At 44.0% G+C, this 15,112-nt stretch overlaps 1 protein-coding gene across 9 annotated transcripts in view; it reads left to right on the plus strand.

Moving 5' to 3' along the window:
- Window positions 1-15,112, plus strand: part of LDB2 (LIM domain binding 2) — a 382,241-nt gene that overhangs the window by 136,281 nt on the left and 230,848 nt on the right. For all 9 annotated transcript variants that reach the window (XM_042936834.1, XM_042936830.1, XM_042936832.1 and 6 more), the window contains one exon: window positions 4,549-4,651. In XM_042936834.1, coding sequence (XP_042792768.1) covers window positions 4,549-4,651 — 103 coding nt within the window. The remainder of the gene's footprint in view (window positions 1-4,548; window positions 4,652-15,112) is intronic.

Consider the following 15,112-nt stretch of genomic DNA (forward strand, 5'->3'; position numbering starts at 1 on the left):
TTGTAGCTGTCTGATCTTTATTCAGTTTGACTTTTCTGAAATTCAGATTCTGTGTTTATAACTATTTTAAGGGTCAAATGAAACAGTAATGGATAATAATAGCTTTCATTTCTTGAAAAGCTACTATGTGCTGCACAGTTACGTTTTCAGTCCCCAGAGTCCACCGAAATTATTATTCCCACTTTCCACATGAGCAAATAGATGCAGAGAAGTCAGGTGACTTGACTAAGGTCCTCCAGCTGATAAGAGGCAGAATTCACATGTATGAAGTTCAATGTGACATCGAGGTTAAAGATGTCTGTTTTCTGTAAGGCCGCCTGCTCTGCTCCTCGGTAGCAATCAGGACAGTTGTGAATACAAGATCGTTCAAGTCATGTACAGCACTTAGAAAATACCGGGTTATGGATCCTACTGTTAACCCAGACCCCTCCCCCTCCATCCTACCTCCCCACCACCACGTGTTCTTTCCATAATCTGCTTCCTTCGCATACACTCAACGCAAGACTGGCCTATACTTGACGTTTAGCAAGTTTTTTGTTAAAGCTTCTCTCCTTTTATCCCCTTTCCTACATAAACACCTGTCCTCTCATAATTAAGGACTAATTCAAAAGCGTTATATATGTCCGTTTAGCAGCAGTTGACAATGATAATTTAAAAATATATAAAAAAAATTGTGCCATTTTAGAAATATCAGCCAAGAGACAAAGTAGGGTCACAGCAATCAAGATCTCTTGAGAACTTTGGAGAGTGAGTTTCTTGAGTTGGGTTTGTGACGGTACAATAAAGAATTTCATTCATTCATTCATTCATTCTATCCGCCAACCCCCAATATTTGTATTTTGTACCTTTTCTGTGTCTGGGATAATTATATATTTCATCTTTAGTTTTGAGAAGTTCTTCTAAGATTCTTCACCAAAACCAATGGATTTTTTTCGTGTGTATGGTTCCCTGATCTAACCTGCCCCTGCCGCACCTGTCCTGACACTTCCTGAGACGCAGACTCATCTTATGTTCCCTTGCAGTTGGTTGAATCATCACTTCTTGCATCGTTATGCTCGGCTCTCGCCGACACTCACTTGTCTAGGCAACGTGGCCCCTGTGCGGCTGCTTCTAAGCATTTGCTACCCCTCACTTCACCCGAGTCCTTCCCTTTTTTCCCAGTGACTTCCGGCCAGCCTTGGTTCTCCCTGGGCTTTTCCCTTCCACTGCTCCATTTCCTGGCAGAAATGCCAGAAACCCAGAGTTAGATTACGGAGCAATGGAGGTGCAGGATCTGATCTAGTCACTGGGCCTTTGAATAATCACCAGGGCAAAAGAGAGTGGATGTATTTCTGTTCCGAGTTGCAGACAGGAGCCACTGCCAGGTAAATGGGCTACAAATAGTTGAAATTCTAGGGAAACCTGTTTGATTTACCAACAGGCAGCTTTATAAAGTACATTTGGGGTGCAGTTCTTTAGAACGTGCGATGTCTCACCCCTTAAAAATGATACTAAAGACGGTAAGGCAGGGGCGCCTGGGCGGCTCAGTTGGTTGTGTCCGACTTTGGCTCGGGTCGTGATCTCTTGGTTCGTAAGTTCGAGTCCCACGTCGGGCTCTGAGCTGACAGCTCGGAGCCTGGAGCCTGCTTCGCATTCTGCGTCCCCCTTTCTCTCTGCCCCTGACTGCTCACACACTTCTCTCTCTCTCTCTCGAAAATAAATAAACTTTAAAAAAATTAAAAAAAAAAGAGAGATGGTAAGGTAGAGTCAGGAAAGGAGCATTTTACTGATCTTCACCGTGTCCTGGGCATTCTGCTGGGCACGTTAGACTCACAAATGTATTTAATCCTCACACCCATCCCGCAAGATGATTATTGCTTTGTTGCCCTTGACCCACGTGCTCTGCCAGAGAATTGTTACTGTGCTCTTGCTATCGTTATCCTCAACGTGCAAGTTAGGAGGCAGGCTCAGGAAGGTGAGATACATTGTGAACGCTCAAGGTGAGATACATTGTGAACGCTCACTTAGCTGGGAAGAGGGATGTAGCCTGGGAATGAGGGTTGCTGGCAGGAGCGAGTTGCATCCCTGACAGAGTATCTATCACCTGCCGAACTGCCCCGAGCTAAGCCGGATGCTGAGCATCCTCCGGGGCGTGAGTCCTGGCAACCGGGGTAGGACCGAGAGGCAAGGAGCTGGACGGAGAAACCAATCTGAGACAAAATCCTTCCTTTGCCCTCTCCCTCCCTTCTTTCTAAATCCTAACCCCTGCCTCGGTGAAGTCTGCCAGAGAAAGGAGGCAGGCAGAGGCTGGGGCTCGGATGTCAGAGGGTCTGAGTTGGAATCACAGCTGCACTCCGTATCGGCTGAGAGTACCTGGCAAGTTCCATTTACCCCCCGTTCTTTGGTTCCTGCAGTTGTGCAGTAGGGATGATACATGATGTGAGCAGCTTCATTCATTCCCTGAACGGCTGCTATTGAGTAACACCATGGGCTCGACGCCATTCAGGGGCCTGGGAGATAGAGCAGTGAGCACAGCACAGCCCCTCCTCAGAAGAAAATGATATGAACTGGAGAGGAAGGAGAAGAAGAAAAAAAGAAACAGGGAGGTATTAAGGAGTGAGAGGGAAAATACACATGAAGCACTTAGAATAATGCTTGGCATGTGGTAAGCACTCAATAAATGTTGACTATTATTCTTTTCCCATCTGTGTAGCAATTTGAAAGAAAATAAACCAGTGTGCCCAGGCTCTCAGATAGGGTTTCTTTCCCCAGATGCCTCTTCCACTTCTAAGCCCACCGATTTTTCTGGAAACCCTGAGAGCTTCCATGGCACCCAGGCTTCGTGCTGTGGTCTCGGGCCTGGAGGAAGGCTGTCTGTTCGTTGCTCACTTGGCTGTCTCCTGCTAGTAGGTTTGAGCCCTTTGAGGGGAGGGAGCGGTCTCTCAATCAACTGTGTACTCTGAGAGCCTGCACGTAGTAAGTGCTCAATAAATATTTGTTTTGGGGGGGGAAAAAGGGGGCGGGGTGGTAGTTCGTATGTGGAGCCAGGCATTGCCCCGGGTGCTTTTATATTTACTGTGTTTTACTAAGAAAAGCGTTCGCTTTGGGTATGGTGATTGGGAGGAAGCCAGAAAAAAAAAGAGACCCCAAGATTCATTTGCCTGAGCAGTTGCTTTTCTGGAACAAGGGACAGACAGCATCAACCTTCAGTGGCCCTTTAATTATTCTTGCCAGGACTGAAGGCTCATTCCTGACGCCCGCCAGTGTCAACGGCTTAATGTTGTCATAAGCAGAGCAACTTAACGGGAAGGAGAGAGGCTTGCAGTGTTTCTGCCCCCGCCAAGCAGTGGGGGCTGCGAGCCCCTCCCTCCCTTCCCTCATCTGACAGACAGCTGCAGAGCATTTCCTCCTAAAGTCTGCCAGTAACCAGTCATTCTCTGGAAAAAGATTGTGCTTCAGATTTTTTTTGGGGGGGTGGGTGGGTGTGGCTGGGCGGCTCAGTCGGTTAAGCGTCCGACCTCGGCTCAGGTCGTGATCTCACGCTTCGTGGGTTTGAGCCCCGCGTCGGGCTCTGTGCTGACAGCTCGGAGCCCGGAGCCTGCTTCGGGTTCTGTGTCTCTCTCTCTGCCCCTCCCCCACTTGTGCTCTCTTTGTCTCTCTCAAAAATGAATTAAAAAAAAAAGTATTTACGGCACATGGTGTAAGACATAGAGCACGAGGCCAGGTATGATTTCCCCCTTTGAATACGACACTCTGCCTAATTCACAGTTATAGGAGCCCCCTGCCCCATCACGATTAACAACGATTTTAACTGCCTTCAACTGGGCCAATGTTCAAGTGTTTTCTGGATGAGCAAGAGAAAGGCTCAACCCAAGACAAACAGTTCACATGGATAGTTTGCATTCTGCTGGGCTGCTCTATTTTTAATAATCATGTTCATAACAAGGCAACAAGACTGCCCGTAATCTTAAAACAACTCTCAAGAACAATCCACATGCATGTGATGGGTGTTTCTGCCGCTGTGTATCCCTCTGTATCATCTGGATAGACCCATGTGGCAAACACGTATCTCATGGGCATATTTGCACAGGGCAGGGCCACCAGTCACACCAACCCCTTTTTGAGTTAATTATCTCTAAAAATGTACTCCCCTTAAGCTACTTGTGATATGGTGGTTTCCGTTTGTAAAATCAAATTCTTAAAAGAGCAAAGAGAGACAGGGAGAGACAAAAAGAAGTTGAATGCGTTTTACGTGGAATGTAAACCCTTTTGTTAAAAAATGTCACATTGTGTTCCAAAGTACATTTATGAAATCTCCCCAAACACATCCTCAAGAATTAATTTTCATCCAGTTTGCATTAACTCATTTATCGAATTGGAATTTGGTCCCCATTTGAGACAATTAATTTGAAGAGTGACCACACGCTCACCCACCCGCCTTCTAGAACACCCACACACATATGCTAAGTAACAAGCGAATGGTGACTGGGTTTTTCTTTCTTTTTCCTTTTCCTCTTTTGAGATATTTTCTGTTCTTGCCTGTTAAATAAATGATCTGTCTCTTTGCAGGATAGCGACAACCTCTGGTGGGACGCATTTGCCACTGAGTTTTTTGAAGATGACGCCACCTTAACCCTTTCATTTTGTTTGGAAGATGGACCAAAGCGATACAGTAAGAAAGCAGTTTATTTTTCTAATATTCCTTTTTTTTTTTTTTTTTTTTTTTTGCGCCTGTAAGAAAACCACAGGGGTCGTCAAAGAATAGCACAAGGCTGACAGGCCGACAGTATCCTCTCCGCTCCTGACGAGGCTCTTGCTTCCGATCAAGGCATTGTCGCCGGGTGGCAGGCAGAGTCGGCTGTGAGAGCTTTCCTTCGAGGCTTACAATGTTTGGGCACCTGCCTGTTTAGCGAGCGAGACAAATACGAACCAAATCACCCAATGATAAGTGGGAGCTGGATTGAGGAGTTTCCATCCGTTTCTTTCCTGTGACCCTCCTTTATCCTTGACAGCTGGCACTTGAGACCCAATGTTCTGCTTCTGAAGGTTCCTTTAAAAAAAGAAATCTTCAGTCACTGTACCAGCCACATCCTTCTAATTTCTTCTTATCAATTATCTCCGGTATTTATTTGACAAGTGCTATCTTTTCTTAGGGGCAGGGGAGGCCACAGCGGCTTTGAGCATACAGTTTGGGATTAGTGTTGACAGAATTATAGTTCCTTGTCTTTCCAGAGAGTGATAACTCTGTAAAGATCCTCAAATTACTGCCTGTGGCACCTTGGGTAACAGCTGATCTGTCCTGATTAGGTTCAGCTAACTTGTCAGAGATCAGATTTGCTAGTTGTGTTATAAGACCAAGAGGCAAAGATACATCAGCACAAAAGCAATTAATGTCTGGTTAGATCAGAAAGAGATGTGTTTTCAGAAATCAGCGTTGCACGTATGAAAGGCTCTGTCAGAGGATAAGACATCCCAAATGTCACAAACACGGAGACGATGGAACCAACCACCGTATGTCTCAACAAGTCAATCCAGAGCACTGGGCAATTGTTAGATAATAAGGCTCATGATAAACATGATGAAAAGGTCTGATTGTTGCTATATGTATTTCAAGGCTGCTAGAGTGGTTTTTCCTTTTTTTTTAAACTTTAGAGGAGTTTGGACAACTTAATGGTATTTGGACTTATTCTGTGACGGGCTGATTAATTACGCTAACATATGCATGGTGATTTTGCCCAATGGCACACTGGGGACGGCAGGACAACTTGAACTCGCTGCCCAGTTGGAACTCATTGCCATGAGCATCTCTTTAGACTTCTTTGCTGTGGGCTTTTAAGGGCATGGGCATTTCCAGTAAGTATTTTGGGTGAGGGGGGCTGTGGGTCTGCCAGACAGCAGGCTGTTTCAGAGTCATTCAACTTACTGACTCCTGTCATAAGCACTGGTGAGCCCACCTCGTGGGGTCCTGAAGAGTTAACTCGCTCTCCTGTGTGTGGGTGCCCCGAGGCAGCCTCACGCCCTGGAGAGTAAAAGAGTCCGGTGCAGAGAAGCTGCTGTTTCCGAAGTCCCGGGAGATAAATGAACTCAGCAATCCAACAATTACTCTCTCCCCAAAAGCCTGCCTGATCAATGGTGAATAATTTCGAGCCATGCAGTCGTCCATCCTCTGAGCCTTCTTATTTTCTTTTGAGGCATAAGCTCAGATAGCTTCAAGTTATCATTGTTTTATGTTCCTGTGCTTTTTCCTTTTTTTTTCCTTTTTTTTTTTTTATTTTTTATTTTTTGTGAATCCATCAGAGTCTGCTCAGGGAACTAGAATTACAGTTTTGAAGCTTGTACTAATACAGCAGGGGCTCGATCTTCCCTTTGCCCGCCATCCCACCCCGACACCATTGGAGGGTGAGGCACGATCAGTATCCGTTTAAGATCTTACTGATATCCGTGCACAGGAGTGAACGCCTGACTCTAAGCCATTGTTGTCCAGGTTCCTTTGTTTCCGTGAGCCAAAATATTTCCCGAGCAGAGAAGGGAAACAAAGATGATTGACAGTTTGGAGCGGAGTCTCATCAGCTGCTTTGCTGACAGCCTGGTGATGTGCACATGCTGCTGATGTGCGGGCAAGTGACAGCTGATTGACAGCCCAGGACGGGGAGACAGGGGAGATGAAGGATGCTTAGAACGCCTGACGCACACTGTTTATGCAGGGCTCTGAGCTCTGGCGACGCCACGTTAACCCGTGTGCGCACCAGGCAGTCCGTGCCAGGTTGGGAAAACACCTGCCGGCCCTGGACTGGAGGTTACAGCTCTTCCTTGAAGCCTCCCAGGGAGCTGACAGCCTTGCGTTTTTGAGAAAGAAAACAAGACTTGACTATTATGTTTCTATATGTAAAGAATCGCCCCAAATTACATTTATCCTGGGTACCAAGAAATATGCCAGATGGGGTTTATTTAGCCCTTACTGGAAAAAAAAATTCCTTCTCTCTTTGCATCTCTATGCGTTTAGAGGGTCCCTCTGGCTCTAAGATATCTTATCTCCAAGCAAGAGTAAATCCTATGTGTCTGCTTATTTGTTTGGTGTCTGTCGCCATCCTATTAGAATGTCATCTCCCTGAGAACATGAGCTTCATATTGTTTATTGCTGAATTCTCAGATTAATACTGGGACTTGTACATAATAGGTGCTCAGTAAGTATTTGTTGAACGAATAATTGAACGAGTAATGGACATTTGGGGGGAAGTTCGTAACACCAAACAGAATGTTGGACAAACAATTCTTTGACCGAGATCACTGGACTTTCTAAAATGGGAAGAACATGATCCACAGCACTCCGTTGGTGTTTTCTCATAGGCCATAGGATATGGTCTGATCTACTTGAAGTGAGAGGGGGGGAACTAGTGAGATAATAATTCAGGAAATCATTATGCTTTCCGAGATCTATTACTCTTTCTCTCAGAAAGCTCCTCTGTGTTGATCATGTTCCTTCAACCACTCTAGTCCTCAGCTCTTTCCTCTCCTGAGGGGGGTGGGACTCCCTCCCCGTACCCCCCCACCCCCCCGCCAGGGTGGGATATGGCTGGGGCAGGTGGAGACTGCTGATGTTTTCCTGGAAGACTGGGGCTGGGGGTGAGGTTGGTGTGGACAGGTGCCAGGTGGACAATATTACCAGACTGTGAAATTGAGCTGTGCGTCCCTGCCCCTGCCTTGTGGAAGGTTCAGGGAGGTGTTTCTTCAGCAGCTGGAGAAGCGGGCAGTTCCGAGAGGTAGTTTTCTCCCTGGATGACACGGAATCTCAGGTGGGGAAGAGAGCAGGGACAAGCAATTCCTTCTTTGTCAGCAGATCGGTAGTTAAAGACTGTTAGAGCTGCAAAGCGTCTTTTCCAAAAACGGAAACTTGGTCCAGAGAGCCCCAGCTGGTGAGTCACTGGGCCTCAGGCCGTTTGACTCCAAAGTCAAAGTCAGGGCACCTTTCCTTCCCTGTCCGTTTCCTATCTCTACACCGTCCCATAGCTAAAGGGAAAGGAATGGATTTGTCAATTCACTCGTTCCCAGGAACATAAATCACAAATAATTACTGTGGCTTAGTTGACAGGGGAGGCAAGGGAAGCGGAGGACTGGGGCTCTCAAAGCCCCCTGCACACTTACTTTCTAATTCTACATCCCATGGGGTATGTGGCCTCCCTTCCCTAAGTGTGCAGAAGTGATCCCTCTCAGGTTGATCCCTCCCGGGGAGCCTCCAGAAAGCACTTCGAGTCCTCCGGCCCTTTTTGAGCACGTCGTGGAGTTGTGTCCCGCACCATTCTCTCCCTCTGTGACCGTCACGAACACCCTTTGGGTAACGGTATGGTAAGCCCCTCCAGAGACCTAGGCTGTGCCCAGGTCCACGCTGGCCATGGTCTTCATCTGTTGCCACTTCATTCTTTGCTGGAGAGAGATGCAAGGAAAAAGTGCTCCTGGCTCTCACGACATTGGAGAGCCTGGGAGTTTGCACCGTGTAGCAGAAAGGGCAGGAGGATCCCATGTGAACATTTTTGGTTGTCATATCATGCTTTGATGGGTGGACAGAAGCTCCATTTCCTCATCTGTGAGGTGTAAGACTACCATCACTGGCTTGGGGTGAAAATTAAGTGAGATAATACAGTCCAAGAGCCTCAGACCATTTGAAACACTGACCGTTATTCTTCTTCTTAAGTTTATTTATTTATTTTGAGAGAGAGAGAGAGAGAGAGAGAGAGCACATGTGGGAGGAGCAGAGAGAGAGAGAGAGAGAGAATGAGAACCGCAGCCAGGGTCCACACTGTCAACGCAGAGCCCGATATGGGGCTTGAACTCACGAATCATGAGATCATGACATGAGCCGAAATCAGGAGTTGGACGCTTAACTGACTGAGCCATCCTGGCGCCCCAGCACTATTATTATCGATAACAGTGCACGGCCTTGGCATTACTGTAGCTTCTGTGCCTTGAAGAGGCGTGCCATTGGGCAGGTGTTTTTCAAGTGGGCTCAAAGTGCAGAGACTCACAGGTCAGCTGGGAGGTACACGACCTCACTGATGGGCAGTTTCTACTGAAATGCCCCATTGAAGACTATATCCTCCCCAGCTTTCAACTACACACATTCACTGTTATTTCTGGCATGTAGATTATGTTCAGGAAGGGAGAAATAGGGCAAGGGTGATTGAGAATGTGTGGGGCTTTGTACCTCTGGGGGCTGAAGACTCCAGACGCTAAACCGGGTATAGGTTGGCATTGCCTTGGACATTAGGGAAAAAAGCGACGTAACTACTAAGTTACCATCGTGTTTCAAGGCACTTCTCATCGGCCTACTTTGCGAGGAACAGGGTTCAGGCAGGGGCTTTGGGTCTGATACCTGAGCTCAAATGTGGCTTTGCCTTTTGCTACTTGTGTGGTTTGGTGTACATCACTTTCTAAGCATCAGTGGCCTCATGTGAACAGTGAGGGCTTGATGCAGTGATGTGTATTTCCAGCTCCTTGAAAATGTTTCTTAAGTAGCCGTCTTTTGATTGAATTCTAATGTGTGCCTTGCTGACTCTAGATTGAGATCCGAGGCAATTGAGATAAAATTGTCATTAATCCCTTAACTACTATTCGCAATTTGGGGCTGGGGGGCCCAGTAATTTTCTATCATATACTTGTGATTTCATCTTGACTTCCATATTCTGTCTGGACTAAGGATTTCTGGCACGACTACACGTTCACACAGTCACGTTAGCCAAAGACTGTTGTTTTTCTCTCTGTGGCTGCTCGGGGCACATCTCACTCAACAACAACAAAAGAAAATTGTTCTAAGACATATCATCCTCCATATCATCATTTTCTTGTTTTCCTCAGCCATCAAGTCCCATTGATATTGTGAAGACCGGCCAGTTGGCCTCTCTGTGGAGCCATTTCTACGCTTGCTGTTTCTCCTTAACATTTTCTTTCTCACATCCCTTTTTTTTTTTTTTTTTTTTTTTTGCCATTTCTCGAAAGCTCTGGTACCATTGCAATATTGACTAAGTTCTTCAGCGTTGTCTTGTAATATGTGTTTTTATGTGTTGTGTATTCAGATGTGTTCCCCCTAAGGTAGGGAAATTCTATGAGGCTCAACTAGCTTCACTATCTCTGGTTACTATTTTTCTCCTGCTTTTTATTGGTTCACCTCGTCCAGCTGTGTTTTTATTGTGCTTGCTGTACAGGAATTCTGAAAGCATTTCCCCTCTCTCCCCAACTGTCTCTTTCTCCAATATCATATTGAATGACTAAAAATATATTTCTGAGAAAATCATTCCTCGAATATATGCATAGGCATTTGGACACGGCATTTAATAACTACTGGGGCACAGATGTGGCCATTTTGAAAAGTTACCTGCAAAGAGCATACACTACAGCACATGGGGAGAAGGGATTTACAAGGCGAGAATCTGTGCCTGTGTATTTTCTATGAATAACACCTCCATAGAGTTCACCTGAGATCTAGAAGGCACAGGTTTGTGTAGCTGAGACTTAAAAACCCTGTGCTTTCTCAAGAGACGTTTGTTAGCTGGTCCCTGGGATCTTCCTCAGTCAAGTAATTTTGTTTCTCTGAAAACTCCTCCTTTAAAAAAAAAAGTTTATTTATTTATTTTTGACAAACGGAGAGAGTACGAGTGGGGAAGGGGCAGAGAGAGAGAGAGAGAGGGAGAGAGAGAATCCAAAGCAGGCTTCGTGTTGTCAGTGCAGAGCCTGACATGGGGCTCGAACTCATGAACTGTGAGATCATGACCTGAACTCACATCAGACGTTTAACTGATTGAGCCATCCAGGCACCCCTGAAAACTCCTTATTTAAAAAAAAATTATGGTGGTAGAGATCAAAATCATGGACTTTGGATACATGCAGATTCATTTTGAGTCTTTGTTCCCCTACAGCTGTGTGATATAGGCATGTGACAGGATGTTCGGCATGTTGCATAAACTATCTTCACCTCCGTTTTTTCACATGCAGCATTAAGATAATAATAATGCCAACATCAGAGAATACTTGTGGACATTAAGTAAGATTAAATAGCATGTAGCTTTAGCTTAGTGCTGCCCATGGAGAGCATACGATAAATATTTATTGTATGAATAAATAAACGGAATGAAAAATAGAGGATAATTCCCATTACTCATTCAGTCATTTGGCACATAGCAGGGAAAACTTGGGATTTGGGCAGATCAGACCCGTCTTCTTTCTATATGGAAACCTTAAGAATTTAAAGACCAATTGGGAGAAAAACTGAATGGAAGATGATGACTTAAATAAACAAGTCCTAAGTTATTACAAGTGTGACCTGTCCAGTGAAGGGTGAGATTTCCATCCTCTGTTCTGCTCAGGGAGCAAGGAAGTGTTGAACGCTTGGGCACCTGGGTGGCTCAGTTAGTTGAGCGTCTGACTCTTGATTTTGGCTCAGGTCATGATCTCGTGGTTGTGAGATAGAGCCCTGCGTCGGGCTCCACAAAGCATGGAACCCTACTTGGGATTCTCTCTCTGTCTCTCTGACTCTCTGCCCCTCTTCCACTTGTGCTGTCTCGCAAAATACATAAATAAACTTAAAAAAAAAACATAAAAACCACCCTGTATCTTACGGAAAAGAATGCACCCACTCAGAGTAAGCCTTGATGGTAAGTTACTGGATGGCTCTGGCATTTTTGTTTCATACGGATGTAGATGTCTTTGTCTCAGAAGACTCTGAAAAATGCTTTCCTTTGCATGGAGCTGCACTAAATGGTTTCTGGATGACTCTAGCCTCTGAAGTTATGATTTTAGCATGTAGCCCTTTTAAATAGCAGTCTTCATTAAGCTGGCAAGATTTGGAGTAAATTAAGTTAGGATGAAAGCAGCCTTTCATTTGAAATTCATTTGCTCCTGCACTCATTCCTTGATTCATTCATTCAGAACTCAACAAGTGTTTGCTATTTGCCAGACATTGTCATAAAGAGACAGTCAATTTTTGAAAGGAGGACAGTTCATCACGAATTTTTTCCATTTACTTTTGATTTCATTCTATTTAAAACTCTTACCTTAAGTTAATACAATCAGCTAGTAGCTCAAAAAGAAAATATTCTTGGGACATTAATACAAAATCTATGACTAGCTACAAAAAAGACTTAAGAGAAAGCTCACAACTGATAGATGAACAGACAGACTTCTGAAAGGGAGAAAAAGAGACTAAATACCTTCCCGTTTGTGGTTCCAAATTGATGATATCAACAGTTGCAAATAGGCTGTAACAATAGATTGAGCAGACATTACATTCTCTCTCTTCACCAATAAATAAGTACCATACTAATGGGCACGTGAGCTAATGGACCGAAAAGTGTTTTGAATAAATTCCAAGTGCTATACAAGTTAAAGGTATAATATCATTGCATTTATAATTGATCTTTAGGATTTGGTGACTTTTAATTTTATATATCAAACTGTTAAGAAACCTGGGATGATTGTTGGATCTTTCTTCATAGGGTTAAAATTCACTATCAAATACACAGACTTGAGGATGTTAGGCCTCTGACTGCCCTTAAGAACTTAGTTGGGAGGTCTGAATGAGGTACTAACTAGGAAATGGACATTATGTGTTGTTTTTGAGACTCTGTGTGACTAAGATATCTATGGGATCCTGGCACATGCATTTCCTGATTCTTGGTTTCATGGATACATTCCTATTCCCATGTCCTTCCTATGGCTCTCAGACCAAGATGGCAATACGATCTAGAGGGATAAATGTGGCCATGTTTTTTGTTATCACAATGGCAGGAGGTGCTAGTGTTATTTATTGTCTGGGGGCTAAAGAAAATAAATATGCCACATAACAAAAAATTATCGAGAAACATCTCACCAAATCCTCTTTACCTCCAATTTACTCATCATCTTAAAGACAGTGTTGCTAGATAAAATGTAAGTACACAAACGTAATGCTTGGGACATATTTATGCTACATAATTATTTGTTGTTTATCCAAAATTCAAAATTCACTAGGTATCCTGTGTTTTTCTTTCTTAAATCTGGGAGCCATACTTGATCCTTCAAGTATCCCGGTTTATTCTTAGATATGAAATCTTGATAATTCCAGAGCAGCTCCAAAGCAATGTGAGCATGACTCAGCATATGAAAAAAGAAAAAAAAACTCTAAGAGATTTACCTGTTCCTGTTATTCACAGTGGTCTTGCCTCTGTTTATTTTCAGCAAATGTACTCACTCACCAGCCCCACCTAAAGAATAAAACACCTCAATAGAGGGTGGGAGTGCAGGGTGAAGCCTGCCTAAATTTAAATCCAAAGTCCACCTTGCAGGCATTCCACAGTTGACTTTGCCAGCATTTGTGCAGATGCTGGGCATACATGCATGAGTGTGAGAATCGCCTGTGTTAAAAGAGCTTATAGTTTAACGAGGGAGTCAGACACATAAACAATGAACTCTAATGCAATAACATCAACACTGGAGGAGTAGGCAGAGCAAAGTACCATGGGGCATTGAGAAGTGAGTGATCAAATATGCTTTTAGTGGAAAAAAGACTCAGGCTGGCAAAGACTTCTTTCTAAACTCCTAAAACCCTTTGTTTCTTACAGCTGTGATGGAAACCATCATGCCACAATACCTTGCAAATATGAGGCTTTCAGAATGGATTGAGTGAATAATGCAGCTCTGGTCAATAGTACAAATATTACTCAAGGGGTCTGATTATTTAGACCACAGACACATTATTGCACATATGATTTCCCCCTGGTTTAATACGTTTATACCATCACAATCTCAAGTTGTAGCAACTCATTTTGTGTGATGGAGAAACAAAAATGTCAAAGAGCAATTTGGAAATTTAGCCACAAGCAGAATAAGGACTTGAGATTCACATCTACCCAACCTACAACACCAGGATTGATTTTTTTTTTCCTTTAATGCTTTGGGCTATGGGTTGGTAATTTCACTACTTGGTTCGTCTGCTAATCTGTTAAGTCTGATGGTACCACCAAATTTCATAGAATAAGTAATCCTTAGCAATGGTTAACTAGGTGCATGAGTCTCATTGAGTGAATCTTAATGGACAGAATTTCAGTTGAAGCACTTATTTATCCATTGAACATTTCTCGAGGACTTTCCATGTGTCATCTTTCTGTGCCCTGGCAATAAGAAGACGAATGAGCAACATCGCTTGCCTTGGAGGAGCTAAAGGTTTAGTGAACTATTGTTTGTAGGACTTGACTGTTAGGTTTTAGCCAGATCTTTTTTTTTTTTTTTTTTTTTTTTAATTTTTTTTTCAACGTTTTTTATTTATTTTTGGGACAGAGAGAGACAGAGCATGAACGGGGGAGGGGCAGAGAGAGAGGGAGACACAGAATCGGAAACAGGCTCCAGGCTCCGAGCCATCAGCCCAGAGCCTGACGCGGGGCTCGAACTCACGGACCGCGAGATCGTGACCTGGCTGAAGTCGGACGCTTAACCGACTGCGCCACCCAGGCGCCCCTAGCCAGATCTTTTTAAATACATGCCTTCCGCTTTTGATTGTGAACTTGTTCTTAATAAGGGTCACCACTCTATTTTTAGACTCTATATCCAAATGCGATATTGGTATATTTTTAACATAAAGCATTTTGAAAACCCAGTGTTAAGCTGGGATGTGTGCAGTATTTCCTTTGTATGACTCTGGCTTGTGACGTTCTTGTTCAGTGGGGTGAGCTTATTTAAGCATCTTCCCCCCTAGTCAGTGTATAGCTTAATCGTCACATTTTGCTGTGTTTTCAGGTTGTGGATGCACCTTATTTATGCAAATGAAGTCAAATAGAGGATTTGTTACAGTCGGGATAAATTAGCATTCTTCTACAACTGTGTTAAGCAACGTTCAGGTGGATTTCATTAAGAATGTAGAGGGTCCATGATTTTTAGATCACCTATTATGGTGTGTTTCATTATTTATTGTTTAATCAAGGTAGTCATGTTGGAATATCTGAAATCAGGAGCTTATAGAACCTGGTGCCTTCATGTAGTTTGCTTTTATTATTCATTCTGAGAGAATGAGCTTCACGCAACTATCATGATGTACTTGTTTATTTTCATGAAGTTGATCCTTTCCCAATTGGTGTTGTCTTTAATCTACTCTCTGATGATAGCTTCCCTGGTG

Source organism: Panthera leo, chromosome B1 (genome assembly GCF_018350215.1).
Source record: "Panthera leo isolate Ple1 chromosome B1, P.leo_Ple1_pat1.1, whole genome shotgun sequence".
NCBI lineage: Eukaryota > Metazoa > Chordata > Mammalia > Carnivora > Felidae > Panthera > Panthera leo.